General features: G+C 42.7%; 1 protein-coding gene across 1 annotated transcript in view; it reads left to right on the plus strand.

Annotated features, from left to right (window-relative positions):
• Nucleotides 1–18,562, plus strand: part of LOC102205917 (partitioning defective 3 homolog) — a 346,721-nt gene that overhangs the window by 187,249 nt on the left and 140,910 nt on the right. Inside the window, exons 13-14 of the mRNA XM_005740561.1 lie at nucleotides 7,331–7,516; nucleotides 8,038–8,208. Of these exons, the coding sequence (XP_005740618.1) occupies nucleotides 7,331–7,516; nucleotides 8,038–8,208 (357 nt within the window). The remainder of the gene's footprint in view (nucleotides 1–7,330; nucleotides 7,517–8,037; nucleotides 8,209–18,562) is intronic.

An 18,562-nucleotide genomic window follows, 5' to 3' on the forward strand; every position in this document is an offset into this window, starting at 1 on the left:
CGGCTCTTCAGCAGCTTATTTATATCACAGCGGGTGACAGAGCAAGAGCTATTTTACCTAAGTGAAACTTGGCGAAGGACTCGAGATCATTAATCATTTCTTAGTGGACTTTGTAATTTAAGGTGTTGCAACCTTTTTTGCCGGTATTCACAATTTTGTAATGAATTCCCGGTCTCCCTTTATGATATGACTTCAAAACAGTCCCAGCTGCTAGAAGGTAAATGGACGTAATCCTGCAGATTGCTCTAATAATACCAATGTGTGGATCTCGGGTGAAGTCCGATTACAGGAAGTGCTCAAAAGACCTTTGGATGGAGCATTTGGAATGCCACGGTTTGGGAGTGTGCAGTCAGAGTTCTTCAGAACAGTTTGGCAGCATCAGTTGCATCTCAGAGGTTGCTTTGGCTTTCACTTTATGCATAAAAATGTCTCTGACATGACAGACCACAGTGATTTTGGTGGATAAGGCCTCCAGCGTACGTACCATGGCACTACAAACCTCATCAGGACACTTTCTCCGACTTTTCCCTCACTCTCTGATGTTTATCACATCACACTTTCCTCCTCTTCCTTCTTATTCTTCTTCTCCTCTTCCCTTGTGTTTCTCTCATTAATCACCAACACCGTCTCCCAGCGCAGTCCTTTGCCGTATTAATTTGCCTCCTATAGAAACGCTTTCCGATCAAAGTGCACAGTTTTGGAAGCATGCACTGTCATAAATAAGGCTAATAATGCCAAGCATGGTTGAAGACAATGCCAGCCCGGTTAACAGTCTCTGAGTCGAGTCTCGTCGAAGCCACCTGTTTTCGTTTAACACTTTTGAGCAGCTGTTCCCATAATTATGCTTGCTGTCAGTGCAGAGAAGAGGGAGGGTGCACCACAGCATTGTGCTACGCCGATAAACAAGGTAGTTAAAGGCCACTTATGGCGACACAGTTACTCTCCCGAAGGGGATTCAGCGTCTGTTTCCAGAACGCATAATGAACTGAAGTGTGTGTGTGTGCAGTTGGACATAGCGAAGCGCTTTTTATCCACCATTAGCTTAAAATGAGAGACATCTGCTTCGTGATGTGCGTCTGCGCTTTGGTTCAACCGAAACGCCTTTGCAAACATTCCCGGCTGCCAGCTACACTTAGAAAGTAGCCTTTTATTTTTAATGTTCCATCTGATGAGATGAAATCGCTTCCCGAATCGCCTGCAGAAACACCTCCCGTCAAGTCAGGCCCTGCATGTGAGTCTGTTTTTTCTCCCCCCTGTCTTTGGGTCGCTCACAGTGAGAGTCAGTCAGCACCCCTCACTGAGAGCCACTTGCCGTAATGCATTCGCCATGATGTAGATAGATCTGGCCTCAGATGCCCTCATGGAAACAGACTTTGTTAAGTCTGTTAATGAGCTTTCTCATTAGAAAACTCCCTAAAGGGGAATAGTCCCAGTGCGTCAGCTCTGGGTCAAAATGTGCTGGATCGCTGAGTGAAGAACATATAACATCAGTTCGCAGACACTTACAACCTGTCACTGCCGGCTGTGCAGCTTCGTGCCTTTTGGTGTTGTGTAATAGCTCGCCTCTCCGCCCCTCGCCCAGCCTCCTCATTGTACCTGAATTTGTTTCCTCGACTTTGAGATATTTAATATTCAGCCTCTTTGTCTGTAAATGTTGCAAGGAGAAACAGCGCCAGAAGAAATTTGTGTTACAATACTTATCACTCGTGCACCACTTTTGCAATTACACCCATGGCTGATTTCTTTTAGCCCTTTTAAATTCATTTCCATTGACCTTTATGTCACCAAATTGGGCCAAGTGTGGAAAGAAGTTTCCAGGAGTGTTAATTGTTTTAGGCAGTGATGTGCAGAGAATCAGAGTTATGTGTGAACAGAAGTGATTGTAATTCATTTGCTCTCTGCCTTTTGCATCTCTCTCTGGTTTCTCTGCCACGCACTTGCACGCAACCGACAAATGCTCCTTGTTAGCATGTGACAGGTTAAGCAAGGTAGAAACAAAACAAAAAGGCCTAATAGGCAGGCTGGAGCTCCTTTGCTAGCAAATGCTTTCCTTTCTGTGCCCACTTTTATTCACCTATTTGTGAACTTGGTGAAAAGCTGCCTCTAAAGCACTTCCCTGCTGGTAATGAACTGCTGCTAGCTCATCAAAGTGTTAATTAATAAAGGATTTAATGGTATAATAGGCTGTCGCTCCATGGCTGAGTCAGAGGGGACCTTACAAAAAAACAAAAAAATCTGCATGGGCTCCTTTTGTGATGAATTGGTCAAGTGGCTGGTCACTTGAGCTGTTGAGCTAAGGGGATAATGATAACAATTTTATTACAGCCACTCCTCTTTGCATATTTTCTGCTAGGCTTGCATGATTACAGCCAAAATGATTATCACTGGAATTAATTGGTTCCGTACTGAGGTCACAATTATTTTTCCCGCGTATTCTCTGATTTTTAGTGATGAAAACATTTCAAGTGCCCTTTCATATGAACACGACACTGCAAATCTTTGCATCAAAATAAAATTGGTAGTGCTTATTCACTTAAATTTAGTCCATCTCTTAGAAGGGAAAAGAAAGTATTGTAGCAAAACCCAACAAAAAACTAAATCAACTTTGCACTACTTTCACTTTTACTTTGTGCTAATTAATCTTTATAAATGAATCTTTGCAGACTAATAATATAAAGTCTCTCACTCTATTCATTCTCCCTGCATGATGGATGTTAATAAAATTCATAGCAGAGTACCTGACAGCTCTGAGATCCATCTCTGCTTCCCCTGTTGTGTTTTGCATACAGTGCAGTTACTGCCAGTTTAGTAAAATATAATATTTGTTCAGTAAGCTGAACATTTTCCTGGAATATTTGCTAAACAGTTTTAAGTGGTCAAATGGAATGTGATTGGTTGGTGATTTCAGTGAGCACCTGTTGCATAGATTCATTGCAGAAGCTAAATCAGCTGTTACTGGTTCAGACTAATCCAGGAAACGTCAAGCTGTGTAGTGCAGGAAACAGCTGTGATTGGCACATACAGGTTCTGAATTGGGGAGCACTCGAGTTACTTTTGCTTTGAGGTGTAAAGGTAGATAAACAGCCAAGTGACAGTCTATACTCACGCACTTGAATTGGAAGCAGTAAAAAACACCCAGTAAATTCAGTCTGGAACATAGTGACATCTAGTGGTGAGATTTTCCACGCTGCACCTTTAAATACTGGAGCATGCGTTTTCATTTGATTATGCTCGTTTAATTGTGGAAGCCAAAAATCGAGTTAGAGGTAAAAATCGGATTAATTGCGCTGTCCTATTTTCTGCCTATTTTCTATTAATAATAATAATAATAATAATAATAAACAGGCCCGGACTGATTTAAACTTTAATTTGTTTCAGAAGGCTGAGATAATTTTTTAATAAGCTGATGATACAAAACATATTTATCAAGTAAAGCTGCATATGCACCTTTTTTGGTTGCATGTGCCTCTCAGCGTTGTCACGGATTTGCGGGAAGAGCCACTTTTTTCCACAAAAATTAGGCAGCTCCTGAGCTGATGCCGAGAGTTTGCTAAGCTATTTAGAAACTGAAGAGATGAGAGCAACACAGTAAGAGCCGCCTCTGCACCTAAGAGACTATATCCATCTCTAGGCAACTGATCAAACGCATGTGAAAGGCAAAGATTAATGCATGACATATGACAGATTCATCACTTTTATGTATGTAACATTGTTCTGATTAAATGCGCTGGCACATATACTATACACTCCAGGCTGTGCTAAATTGCATCACATGTATACAGTTAACAGTAAATCTTCAAGTTCAGTCATTTAAGCCCAATCAGTGGTCCAACCACACCGGGCTCCTGGGATAGCCACGGTGTGTCTGTAGTTGCTAAAATATCAGTAATATCTTAAACGAACCTTTATTTGTCACATGTACTGTATATTAAGCAAGTGAAACTGTTTCCACATATTCCTGCATGTTAGGAGGCTGGGGTCAGAGGATTGGGGTCAGCCATGGAGCAGATATGCTGGTGTGGACAGGATTAAGGGCTCAGCTTGACTGTGCCACAATTCCCCATCTTTTGCTCAGTAACCCAGAATCTTGACTGTTGAGGCGCAACTTCCCCACAGAGTTAAGAGTACACTGTAGCACATTTGTTTGGGTTTTACTTTTCATATTGAACAAATATGAAGGTGATCTTATTGCTCAAAGAACAGAAAACTAACAGGAAACAACAGTAACCCCAAAAAGGTGGTGTTGGTTGTGGCATGCTCAAGGCCATACATCTTTACACTGGAGAATAGTTTGTTGCCGGTGATTTATTTTCTTTTTGTTGTTCAGAAGAGAGCATCATTTTTTACCTTTTATAGAGGAAAAAAAAACAACGATGGGAGAAAACAGATGTGTTATGCATATAACTTTTTTCCTGGTGCTTTTTTAAGTTTAGTTAAGCACGTAACCTTTTCCCTGTCTTTACATCATTTCACTGATTGTCAGTACCTTTGTGCTCTCTGTCCCAGGTGCATCCACGGGGCTGTGCTTGGAACAATGAGCTGACTTTCTTTTTTCTCTTGTTCGGAGATAGCTGAATCCAGCTCTGCCTGAGTTGAATCGGTGCAACAAGGCCTGTCAAGCAGCCTGACAAACTCATTCTTGGCTAGCGGCGCTTGTTCCTGTCTGATGAAAATGTTACACTGCTCTCTCATTCTCTGCCTCGGCCCTCTATTCCCGGAACACAGCTCTGAGTGGGTGGTTATTCTGTCATCATTTTGGAAGACGGGCGTGCACACACACACGCGCACGCACTCACGTACAAAGACTCGGAGACTGTCCATCCAAAGTAATTTTTTCAACCAGTATATTGCCATCGTCAGTCGCTGGGCTTAAAAGCCTCAGAGAGGATATAACTCAAAGCCACAAGATGTTTTATCAATTTATTTTGATAAAACATTGTGATTAGAGTAAAAGTTAAACCACGGCAGTGACGCACAAGACCACACATTCATAAATGTTCTTTTCAGAGTGTATTCAGAATGGGGGCAGGGATAGCTCAGTAGGTAGAGTGGTGGCCCCATAATCGGAAGGTTGGGGGTTCAAATCCACTGAACGATTACCCTGAGGTACCCCTGAGCAAGGTACCGTCCCTCCACACTGCTCCCCGGGCCCAGTGGCTTCCCACTGCTTCACTGAGTGAATGGGTTACATGCAGAGAAGAATTTCCCCACGGGGATCAATAAAGTATACATTATTATTACTGTTGTATGTCTGTGCCGTATTTTGCAAACCAACTGATCTCAGCTCACACACTGAGGTAAAGCAACTCCACTACAGCAGCTGTCAAAGTTTATAGAAATTCCAAAATGATGTCGTTGTAAGCTCTATACAAGAATGGTTGTTTAAACAGCGTCGATGGCTTATTTTTACCCCTGCCCTGGATAACAAATTGTTTTTCAACGGCACACTTTTTCTTTTCCTTTCCCCTATCCGCTTCATTCAGCAGTCTGAGGGAAAGCAAAAGGTCATTTCCTGGCAGCAACCGGTGATTTCTGTAATAGAACCTGCATTTGAAAACCAGGTGTTGAAACGTGGCGCGATTAAATGGATTCCAGTGGTCTGAATTTACCAAGGGTCCAGTCAGTTGGTGAATTGTACAGACAGGTGTACTGCCGTTTTAAAAGTTGGAAAAGAGAGAGAAAAAACAAAAGCTCAGAGAAAGAAAAGGAGGCAGATAGGAGGGCCGTCTGGAGAATAGGGGCTCCGTCAGATTGTGTTGAAAAGAGCTTTCACCTGAACGCACCGCTGCATCCTAATAACTCTTCAGCCGCTGGAAAAAAAACACCTTGTGCTCTACCTTTCCCCTCTTTCCTCTGTTTCACTCTTTTATCCGAGCAGCTGTGAAGGGCACCTGGCTGCTATCCATCTGGCTGTTTGTGTGCACGGTTGATGTGAGTCTATGCAAAGAGAGGTCTTGCGGTTGGTCTTCGGGGTTGATTGCTCTAGTCTTGTTAATGTAGATTTGGGTGCTGTGGCAATAACAGCCCATGCACAGTTGAATCTGAGCAATGGCAGTATCACAGTGTGCTCTCGAGTTTCTCGTGGAACAGTTTCATCATGCTTGATTCTTGCTAACGCTTAATCTGCTGTGTTTACAGTAATGTGAGGAGAAGGTGAACTGCTGTTAATGTAACCAGGTGACAAGAGTCTAACACTTGCGAGCGACTATGGACCGAAACATCAGGCGTCAGCATGCGAGGTTAGCTACAGGATGCTGGCTACAGCTATAGAATAAGTGGCAGGGCCTGAGCAACTAAATGGACATTATTTTAGCCTGTCCTTAAATCTTTATCAGATTTTCCACAAGTTAAAAGCGAGAATCTTTCAGCTTCTTGATGCCTTTGTTTTCTCCACGCAATTAGCTTTCCATCCCCCCCATTTGTTTCCCTGAAAGTGAAAAATAAAATACACAAATGCTATCCCTTTCATTATTATTTATTTTTTTTACAGATGCTCTTTGTTAGACATCAATGATGCCAGAAAGCTGTCAGAAAATCGACCAGAGTGGCTGGTTGAAGGTTGATGGACTATTTTCCGGCTGAATTGATTTTGCTGGCTGATAGAAACTCATCGCTACCCTCTCACACCTTTCCTGCAGTTGAAATGAACCATTTCTCATTAACCATGCATGAAGAGTATTGCAGTACTGGACCTGCAATAAAAACTCTTGCTTCTGTAATTTTGAAAAAAGAAGAAAAAAAGGGCCCAGGAGGCTCAGGTCCTTAACGTGTGACAAATTATCTTTCAAAGAGATGTTGTTCAAAGGAAGCCGCTGTTGTTTGAGCATCAAATTGCTACCTGGCGCTTTCAAAGTTCTCTGCTGTCCCCTACACGGAGCTCATGGCGGTGGAAAGGCATTGGCAGCACTCATCTAGACAGTACAGCCAATTGACGATGACGGCACTGAGATATGTGACATGCTTACCATCCATTCACTTTCTTCTGCTCCGCTCATCTTACCCCCTTTATCTTGTCTAGTCCCTGCTTTCCATTTTCCTGTCATTCATGAACCTGGTTCTTTTTTTTCTTTTGCTATTCCCTTTTACCCTTTAAAAAAAAAAAAAACCTATGTGGATAGCTGATAGTGACACTGCAGTGAGTCGCAACAACAGTTTACCAACTTTAGAAAATAAGTTGAGTCATCACAACCCAAAGAGATTTATTGCTTACTGTGCCAGTGACAGAGCCACGACAAATATTCAGGTTTTTTTTACTCTTTCCTGCTGAATGCTGACAGAAGTCAAAGAAATCTCACCCTCTGTCTTCAATCTTTTCTTTTTTTAACATTAGCAAGAGAAAGATGACATCGTGTTAACCCCTGACGGTGCACAAGAGTTCATGACCTTTGAGATCCCTCTGAATGACTCGGGTTCAGCAGGCTTGGGGGTCAGCGTCAAAGGAAACCGGTCCAAGGAGAACCACGAAGACTTGGGCATCTTCGTCAAATCCATTATTAATGGAGGTGCTGCTAGCAAGGCAAGTAACGACTCCTTCACTCGGGCATTTCCTTGATGGATTTCATTCATGAGTTTTCATGGGTTGCAACATACAGGTGTGTGCAAAGACAGTGTGACCTTCAAGTTGTAGCAGAAGGTGCGAGTGGCATAAAATTCTTTTCTCGGGGGAGAAATACTTGGCAATATTTTGTTATTTGTTCGAAAAATGAGAAATTAATTCGTATTTATTAGCACTAGTGCCATGCAGTGGTTTTACTTTTTCCCTGTCTCCCTCCCTCCCTAAAAGTCATATAATTCCTGGGGTTTTCCCTGTATTTGTATTGTACTGTATTTTGTTGTAAATAAAACTGAATTGGAATTTGCATTATTTACAAATCAAAATATGACAAAATGAATTCTGAAAAAATCTTCTTACACTTGTATTTTTGGGGGGATATGTGAAAAGGGTACATGCTAACCATGGAAACGCCGCCTCAGGAGCAGCTTCTGTTTTACTTTATGAACCGCATTGCACTTTCTTATGATGGTTCTTGTCTGCAGGATGGCCGTCTGCATGTTAACGACCAGCTTATAGCAGTCAATGGGGAGTCGCTGCTTGAGAAGACAAATCAGGAGGCCATGGAAACACTGCGCAAATCAATGTCTGTAGAGGGTAACAAGCGAGGGATGATCCAGCTCATCGTGGCCCGGCGGGTAGCCATGAGCAGTGAGGTAACCCAGCAGTCAGGGAAGAGTCACGCTGATGTGACTAATTGGCACCACAAGGAGTCCGATTTAATTGGTCTCCCTTTGTTATGTTTTTTTAAATCAGGTATCATTATTAGTGCTCTAATCATGACCTACCATAACATTAAGATAGACTGTATAACACGATGTAATTTTTTCTACAATCATATCCCTGTTTTGAGTCGGTAAGGTGGAATAAGACACTGGAATGAAGATGCGGGATAGCTACATATCAACTTGGCTGATAGATGATATTGATTTTCCTCTACCTTTCCAGTGCTGCTAATCTAAGCCCCGTAGATTTTGGGAAATTTGAGATAGCTAGAGAAGGACCTTTATGACGCGACCACACCACCATGCAAATCTTCAAACATTCCCATTTCCTGTGTGAGATATAGTGATAGCGTCTCCCATTTTCCCCATTCTCTGCGTGATTTTTTTCTTTGCTCACGGTGGGCCTTGATATGATATCTAAGAAGTACTTCACCGAGTTGTGATTGACAGCTCTGCAGAATAACACTGTAGGATTGGGAGATAAAGGAATATGGATATTTGTCACGAAGCAACAGTCAAGAATATTAAAGTGCTGGGATTTCACCTTCGTGAAACGTCCATTGTGATGCAAAACTTAACCTGGCCTACCTTTTTTTTTTTTTTTTTTTTCATCAACAAAACTGTCATTCACATAGTGTGGTGAAAGGGGGGAAATGCAATGCGTGGTGTGACTGTATCCCAGCGTAGTGGAACGATGTGTGAATGCATTCGCAGCCTCGTGCACGCTCACTCGCCCTGCAGCCAGAGGTTGTAGATCAGGTTTGATTAGTGTTGCTGTGACTCTAATTGGAGCCTCTGTCCTGTGGCTGTGTGTCAGTTTGGAGTCTCACGCTGAGGCTCCCCTCCCCTTCCCCTGTCCTTCACCCTCTCTAGTAACCCCTCATCCGCTAAGCATTCTCTAGCAGCCCCTCCTACCTCGTGCAGTTGTTTTCCTTTCGTTTCCATGTTCAGTTTTCGCCTCCCTTGCTCCAGCCTGTGGTTCTCCATAGTCTTAACAGGTGGAAATTTTTAGACATTTCAGGGAAAACTGCAGCTGAATTCATCTGAATGACGCCGCATTTGTTTTACTGCAGCGTTACAGTTCATGCCACTGTCCAATATACACAACCTGCTCTTTGCCTGGCTTTATTTCTCCTCACCACCACACCCCCCATTTGCCGCCCCTCCTTCTCCCCACTCTTTCTCCACCCTGCCTTCTGACCGAGACAGAGAGAGGACACATGTCCCTCCTGGGAAACCTCAGCCCCAAGGTTCAGTGAGTTCTATCGCTTCGGTCCAGTCACTCTCCTGTCGTCTTTAATCTCTCACCAGCAGGCAGACAGGTAGATAGACTGACAGTAAGCAGACAGCTGGGCTACTGTCATTAGAAATGGCTATATATGTGTGTGTGTGTGTGTGTATGTGTGTGTTTACACTTTTTATTATTAAACTAGCACTCTGTAGGCAGAAAGATGAAAAATGCTATTTGTACATTAATCTATTTAGAGAGAAGTTACGTTTGTATATCACTCGGTATTTATTTCAAACATCAGTTGCTATGAGACAACACGGTGACAGCATTGCAAAGAAGCAAAGAGTGTCTGAAAACTAAACCAGAAGGAGATATAATGGTACATTTTAGATTCCATCTATCAAAGTCCCATTACTGGCAACCATACGCTGCAGTGTTTTCTGGGAGCTTCATGGTTTGAATAGATGCCTTAAAGCCACTGGAGGGTTATTTTAATGTACTTTGAGTGGAGAAAAGATAAGCTTGTAAAGTGTAAGAATTTCAACCTCAAGTGAGAGAAGCGCAAGTTAAATGTTGACTCAGGCTCCCAGCTGCAGCCTGGTCCCCCCCCCCCCCCTATGTTCAGCCGTATCGGCCCAGCAGATATGCGGGGAGCCCGCGCCAGTTTGCCACTGTCACCCAGCCCGAATGGGAGTGAGCACTGGAGGCCACCGTTGAAATGAATCAGATCCATCACTGTCTGCAGGGGAGAGGAGCTGAACAGCGCAGCCTAATGCATCAGAGTGGTGGTTGAGGCGGCGGGGGGCTTCAGTGGGTGCACTATATCCAGGCCACCCCAGTCTGTGAAAATTGCATTGATTTCATCACCACCTTGCTTTGTCCACTGGCCCGAAGTGAGAGAAGTTTTTGGTAAAACACAGCAGTGACTTAAGCTTGTTTAGATTGCTGCTTGGGGGGCCAAAAAAACTACACCAGACACATTTTCCTTCATGTAATGTAGCCAAAAATCTTTTAACTGATGAGGACCCAAACATGAAGCACCTTAATGGAAATATGAAACACAGTGTGGCAGTTGCAGATCTAAAACATGCACCCAATTAAATTGCCCAAGGTCTTCCTGAAATCCTTTTTTTCTTGTGGCAGGGCTTGGAGCTTGTTCCATGTAGAAAAAGATTCTTTCAAAGACAAAGACGAGTGTTTCAGCAGGCGGGTTCATGCTGCTGATGGCCCATGATTAATCCCATGTCTGAGGAGAACCTGGTCTATTCTTACCGCCATTAAAGCAGCAGCGATGAGTAGCCTGTGCCTTGGGTTAAATTAGATCCCCCCCCCCCAACCTTGGAATAGAGGAAAAAAAACCTTCAGCATGATTAAGGTCATATTCATGTCTAACAAAGCAGGGGGCTGCTCTGTGTGGGTGCTATTTTTAATGTAGCACAAACCCGGAAGGTCTCCATTTGCCTGATTCAAAATATGACAAGTGTCGACACTTTACTGCAACCATCCAAGTTTTAAAGCACCAATCTCAATTTGCCCGGGAACACTCAGTCAGCCAGGTCACAGAACAGCAGTGACTCAACAAAGCAGGGAGTCGGACGTAAAAAGGTCGACGTTAGAAGAGTTGATGAAAGTTTTCAGAATGGCGTGTCTTGGAAGTGAATCCTAATGCCAGCAGATAATGAATTTAACAAGCGACCAGACAGAAGAGACAGGTTGGAAGAAAGTGTGTTATTTATAATATAGTCACTGCAGTACACACACAAACACATGCGCCTCCAAACACACAGACACGCAGACACTATGCACCGCCACTCTGAACCAGAACAATTAATCCTTCTGTTCTGGCTTCACAGATAGCCTCTGTTTGAAAAACCACCATTCTGCCCCAGATAGTCAAGCAGTAAGATTGGTCACAGCCAATATGTTTGAAACATTGTAATTGCATCTCTGCTTCAGACTGTTTAATTTCTCTTTCTATATCTGAGTTCTGTTAATATATCGTCACATGTGTTTAAGCAATTAAATTTTCGAAAAGTCATTTCAGTTCCATTATTTTTATTCAGCCACTCTTGCCGAGTGTTCTCTGTCTTTAAGCGCGCAGACTGATGCCCGAGTGGCAAACCTCAGTCTCGTGCGCTAATTTCTTTTCCCGCGATCACTATTTGCTCTCTTTCTTTGACTGAGTGATTTCAACTTTCTGTCAGCCTGATTCAAACCCTGTCCCGTTGTCTCATTACGACCCGCCATCGCCACGTTTGTCTGACGCACAATCAAGCGTGCGCTTTTTAAATTAGTTGTTCACCATAGAAAAGTTAATGATATCACAATTATAGACTAGATAGGAGAAACCTGCAATTACAGTTTTCTATTTGCATGGAGGTTATTTCCCTGATGAAAATGAGGAAAGCCGAGCGTTGTTCAGCACGAATGTAGAAATTTGGAGTAGACTTAGTTGAGAAGTGTGCCTCATACATAGAACAAATGGAAATAGAAATAAATGGAGTATGAAAAGTCCCATATGTAGCTATCACACAGCTAACATACAGACCTACCATAGTTGGTTTGTGTGTGATATTGAATGTCATGTTAAGTTCCTCAGTTTATCAGTGGGGCGATCGTGGCTCAAGAGTTGGGCGTTCGCCTTGTAATCGGAAGGTTGCCGGTTCGAGCCCCGGCTCACAGTCGTTGTGTCCTTGGGCAAGACACTTCACCCGTTGCCTACTGGTGGTGGTCAGAGGGCCCGGTGGCGCCAGTGTCCGGCAGCCTCGCCTCTGTCAGTGCGCCCCAGGGTGGCTGTGGCTACAATGTAGCTTGCCATCACCAGTGTGTGACTGGGTGGATGACTGGATATGTAAAGCGCTTTGGGGTCCTTAGGGACTAGTAAAGCGCTATATAAATACAGGCCATTTACCATCAGCTGCCCTCCTCTTGAAAGAAACTGATTAATATGGGAGCAGGCAAAAAAGCTCTGTTTGTTATTAAACGCAGTCAGAATTCCTTTACATAAAAAGGTTTATTAGAAAAGTCCAATCTTAACTAATGTGTGGAGACGTCATGTAATGCCAGTGAATCAATCAGGCCCCATCTTATCTTAAAGACCTCATAGTACCATATCACCGCAGTAGAGCTCTTATCCCTCAGACTGCTGGTTTACTTGGGGTTGCTATAATATTAAAAGTAGAATGGGAGGCAGAGCCTTCAGCTTTCAGGCTCCTCTTATGTGGAACCAGCTCCCATATTGGATTCAGGAGACAGACATCCTCTCTGCTTGTAAGATTAGACTTAAAACTTTTATTTTTAATAAAGCTTAGGAAGCTCAGGAATCCTCTCTTAGTTACGCTGGAAAAGATCTAAGGTGCTGGGGACTTCCCATGATGCAATGAATGCTTCTTCTTCACTTAAGTCTTGACAGTACACTCTGTGTTTATAGGCCACTCTGCATTTAATCATTAGTTATTGTTAACCTCTGGCTCTCTTCCATAGTGTGTCTTCTGTCCTTTCTCCCTGACTGAGCCTGGTTCTGCCAGAGGCTTCTTCCTGTTAAAAGGGGGTTTTTCCTTCCCACTGTCCCCAAGGTGGTTGCTCATAGGTTCTTGTCTGATGGTTGGGGTTTTCTATGTATATGTTGTTTTTTTACTTTACAAAATAAAGTGCCTTGAGGTGACTGTTGTTGTAGTTTAGTGCTATATAATGTCCAACATGCACAAACTCAAATATTGTGTTTAAGAAAGTTAACTTAGAGGTAAATGTCTGTTTCTGTGTGTTCCAACAGCCTTTGCACATCATGATATTTCTAAGATGTTTATCACACAGGTGTCTAAAAGCTGACAGGCTGATGATAAGCATGCATGCGGTTTGGTTTAGTTTCACTGATTTGTAATTCATCACATGACATATTATGCCTCTCTGTGCATTTGTGATGTTATTTATGACTGAGATCTCCTGCAGACATGGGCTTTTTTTTTTTTTTGACAGACTGGCAGTCGCGTTGTTTTGTTTTTTTCCACCAATCCTTCGTGACAGGTCTATGACAATTTGCTGGTAAAGCGCTGCATTAATCAGGGCAACAAAAACATTCTTCTACAAGAGACTTCACCACAAAATCATTTGTGCCTTTGTTTTCTATGTTTGTCGGGTAAGACTTTGCTCATTCTTTGCATCTGCAGGCTGAGTTGAAAATCAGAATGTGCTATTTTTACATTGTGGAGCTCGATCACAGAATTCAGGAGACATAATAAAAATATTTCTAGCTGTCTTTAGTGCCTTTCTGTCAACACTGCATAGATATAAATATAAAGGTTTATGTAAAGCATTCCCTATATTTTGACCTCTTGATACACTTTATAGTCTTGCACCTCTGGTTGCGTATATACCGTGTGGGACAATCGCTGCAGTGTCTGGCCGAGTGCATTTGGGTACCTGAGAAATGCTTTTCTGGTTTCCCGTGTTCCCCGTTTCTTGAGCCATTAACATTTCACCTCATATACAGCAACATTCTGTTTTTTGCTGTTCCTCGACAAATGAACCATGAGTAATCCCAACATTTACTACACTGACATCCTGACATGCATGACAGCTAATCAACATCAGCGCTTAAATGGAAGAAATGTGGCAGGCTTTATAGCAGAATGATGCGTAATGATGAAAGGGCAATGCGAGTAGTGTGGGGAGGGGAGGGAGGGCGGGAGGGGAGGGAGGGTGGGTGGGGGTTTTCCACCAGACGTGATTAATACAAAACTGGCAACCACCATATTAAATGTGCTATATTAAACAGAGCAGGCATGTGGGTTTTTTTCCAGATATTCTATTATGTTTAGAAATGTAATAAAATGGAAATGGCATGGGTGAAATGGGAACGTTGTTGTAGAAACGGAGCTGAGGCGTGACTAAAACGCTAAAATTTGGCTTCGTCAGTCCAAACAACATTCTCCCGGGTGCACTGTGACTTGTCAACATTCATTTAGACAAACTTCTCTTGGGTTTTTTCTTTATGTTTCTTTTTTACATCATGAGTGCTCATCATGAGTTGTCCTCTGTTGGCATACTTGCATATTATGCAATCATTACATACTAATCTTGGAAGTCAGATTGTGTTTGTGCTCTATTGATCAGCACTTCTGTTCAAATAGGGCCCAGGTTCAGCCTTGCAGCTACGCCTACAGAGGTCGCTTAGATTCTTTGACCTCTAACATGCTAATAATGTTGGTAGTTTAAGGGCACGTTATTAGGCTGCTTGTATTCTTGTAAAAGATCTTTATTATTTGCACGAATTTGGATCTTTTCACAACTTCTTTTATTCAGTTGTATCCAAAGAAGGGAAGCACGCATGGCAAATACACAAAAGAGGCAGTATATTCAGCCATTGTCTGTTTTACGCACATTGGTTTGAATCCAATTAATGCAATTTTCTCATGAAAGGGTTCTGCTGAGCAACAGCAAGAATGACCTCACCTCTTCATAAATTGGTTTGTTTGCTATGACTCTTGTCTTTATTTGGAGAATGTGGCCAGAGACAGTAATGGGCTAGCTAAAAACACTGTTTTATTATTGATAAGAGATAGAAGACGGCACAGAAGTGAGATGAATGTGGCGCAGACTTTACTTCATGCTTTCACCTTAACATTGTTGCGTCATAAGGACTCATAGCCATAGTAACTCAATTAAATCTGTGAAGAGACTACATATAACAGCTGATTCTGTAAGTGAAAGAGCACCGAAACAATGTCCTCAGCATGCCAATAGGCCTGTTTGTAATCCATTCCAATAGTATTGCTGTTAGTCACTAAGAGACGGTTTATGCAAAGAGACAAGGGGGAAGGAAGTGGCTGGTCCTAACAAAAGACGCTCAGTCGGATGAGAGAAGGGCTGATCGATAGAGCCTTGAGAGAGCTATCAATCAGAGCCCCAGCCTAGTAAATTATGGTTTTATTAGTATTGAGCTGACCACTGCTGGGAGAGACCTTAAGACAATGAGATTCTGGCCCCGCAAAAGAGGCAGGAGTAAGGGAGGGAAATTTGTGTTGACCAACCCTCTGGCCACTCGTATGGACTGATTGAATTCAAGTTAGATAGTGACATGTAGGAACTAGAGCTCACCTGTTGTCATAGCAAATGGGAGTGATTCATGGGAAGGGATAAAGTGTGGGCACAGAGCAGTGCACTCTGGGAGATGGAGTTTGCAATGGCACAGTGACTAAATTGAGAAAAGCGGATCACAGAGCAGCAGAAATGCAATTCCAGCGCTGCCGGGCCCTCATTCCCGGCCTGCTCTCTAAGGACTAACTCATTTAGGAGCGGCAGGGGAAACTCAATAGGACCAATTGAGAGAATAATATATTGAATCTAGCGGTTGAGTGGGCTGCTTGGGCATGGCTGAGGACTGTGGAGGTGAAGTGTGTGCTTAGTTTCTGAAAACTCAAGTATTGTTGAGCAACATGTGTAACTGTATGCAAATACAAATACACAGATGTACGCCTTTCACTTCACAGCATAGTGCTCGGGTATGAGTTACGTATGAGATTCTTGAACTGCTATTGAACTTGACAAATGTGCAGACCGGTTGTGACCCGCAGTTATAAATCCTGTTGAATAAAAGAAAAGTCAATGGAAGCCTATTTGCTTGGTATGAGTAATCATGTGGTTTTCAGCGTAGAGCTACAAAAAAGTTATTAATGTGTGTGAGGAGAATGTTAAGTGTAAATACAGTATGTAAAAGCTTCGATCATTTTAAAAAACAACAAATGTTTTGTCATTTCTGTTGGACTGCTAGTGAGCTAGAGATCTTTAGTTTCATCTAACCCTACCTTTTTCTTGTGACAGATGAGTTGACAGCACCTGCCTAATATTCCCCTTTTGCTGTCGAAACAGCCCTGGCCCATCGAGGCATGGACTGGTTTCTTCACCAAGATGTTAGCAGCAGATGATTTAAGTTGTGGGGTGGGCCCTCCATAGACTAGTTTGTCATGGAGAATTGGCGAATTTATAGGCCAGGTCAACACCTTAAACTCGTTGTCAAATGCTTTTTGTTTTGTGACAACGTGCAATATCCTGCTGAAAGAGGCCACAGCCGTTAGGGAATATTGTTTGCATGAAAAGGTGTACACAGTCTGCATAGGTAAGTGGTACGTGTCAAAGTAACATCCAAATAAATAGTAGGACCTAAGGTTTCCCAGAAGAATATTGCCCAGAACATCACATTGCCTCCACTGGCTTTCCAAGTAAGCATCACACACACCTGAGTTTGCACTTGATATAAAAGAAAGCATGATTGCTCTATTGTTCCATGATCCAGATCTTGTGACCTTTGTTGGCACTTTCAGCGGTCGACAGGGCCCAGCATGGGCACCCATACGGAACAAATTGCAATGCATTGTGTATTCTGACACCTTTCAATCAGAAAGATTGTGTTAAGGCTAATTGTTAAATTTAAGTCTCTGAACACTTGTTGCCTGTACTTTAAGTAGTATAAACACAATGCTAAAAACCTCCATGTACCAACCTGCAATTTATATTTTCATCACCAGACACACTGACAGCTTATTATGACACAATTTTATTTATTTTATTGCTAATTTGCTGGTTCACTGAAGGACCATTCTGACACGTCCTAACACGGTAAACATTAATGTAAACAATCCAGTTAATTAACGCTGTTTTATTTATTATTTCCTAACCATTCCAGTGAGCCATCACAGCACCAGGCCTTGGCCTCTGCCGATCTAATTAATGTTAATAATTACACCTGTGTTTACCCTCCAATGACTGCATGACAAAACAGCTAATGTGAAAAGGGCCTATTTGTTTTTCAAGTACAAAACTACTTTGTTTTACTATGAAACTTTTGCTGTAACTGCTTTCATACAGCATTCAAGTGGACAGCACTCACAGGCACTGCACAACTTCCATACATGCTTGAAATATATGTAACAGAAAACCACGACATGTATTCTCCTCTATTCTTGCTGCATCCAGTGTGAGAGGAAGGAGCTTTAAAGTCTCACAGTATTTGAGTGCAGCCTGTAGGTGGAGTTTGTGGTGATAGATGGTTCGCTAGGCAACAAGACAAGACCTTTATTATGTTGCAGTTGGAGACAGAGCAGTGGCTTAACAGTTAAACCTGAGCAGGTGTTATTCTCACATACCTCACTGCTGTGCTGGTTTTCTATCTGTGTCATACTTTGGTGAAATTGAAGTTTTGCTAAGAAGTCCTAAAAGACTTGCGAGTCCACTTTGGGAGGCACAAGCATTAGGTTAAGGCTCTAGGTGGATGTGAGAAGCTAATGAAAGTGGGGTATATCTAGCCAGCAGAGAGGTGAGTTGTGCCTGGGGCAGGATGCAGCAGCTTAAGAATTGTAATTACAGCATTATGGTGGAGGTTGACTGGATTAGGGCCCCGGCAACAGGCTGAGACCAGGATAGAAGGCCAGGAAATGGCCATGGACTAGATATTATTAGCCTTGGTTGACAGCTTAAGACCATGCCTGTCAACACACTGCTTCTTCTCCCTTACTGAGTACTCAAGGTCAGGGAGATGCTGATGTGCAGGCAAAAAAAACAACATTTGTGCACAAGTCTGCACTTCCCACAGATGTATTTAGAACACACAGACACACACACACACGCAGATATGCAAGTGCACTGCACATTAAAGCATTGCCTTGAACACACAAACGCACATGCATGTTTAGCGAGTCCAGCGGGAGGGGAGCAGCTCCCGATCTCAGTGTAAGTCGCAGAGCTCTGCCCTCTCCCTCTGTCAACACGATAATCCACTCTGAAAATGACTAGATTAAAACACATTAAAAACGTGATAATATGATGAGACCCGGTGGTAAGAAAGGGCTAAACATCACTGAAAGACTTAAAGGAGCAAGCACACCTTTAGAAAAAACAAAACCCCCCCAAAAATTAAAATAAAGAAATCGGCGTCTTCGCCAAGTTGCCCAATTGATGTTAGAATAAATCGGCTTGCTGTGATATCACAAAGCAGTTTTCTTTCTCCATTTCATTATCAGAATGTTTCCAGAATTGCCCATCACAACAGGATATCTTGAC

This window comes from Pundamilia nyererei, unplaced genomic scaffold (genome assembly GCF_000239375.1).
Source record: "Pundamilia nyererei isolate P.nyererei 1_Seehausen unplaced genomic scaffold, PunNye1.0 scaffold00101, whole genome shotgun sequence".
In the NCBI taxonomy this organism is placed as follows: Eukaryota; Metazoa; Chordata; class Actinopteri; order Cichliformes; family Cichlidae; genus Pundamilia; species Pundamilia nyererei.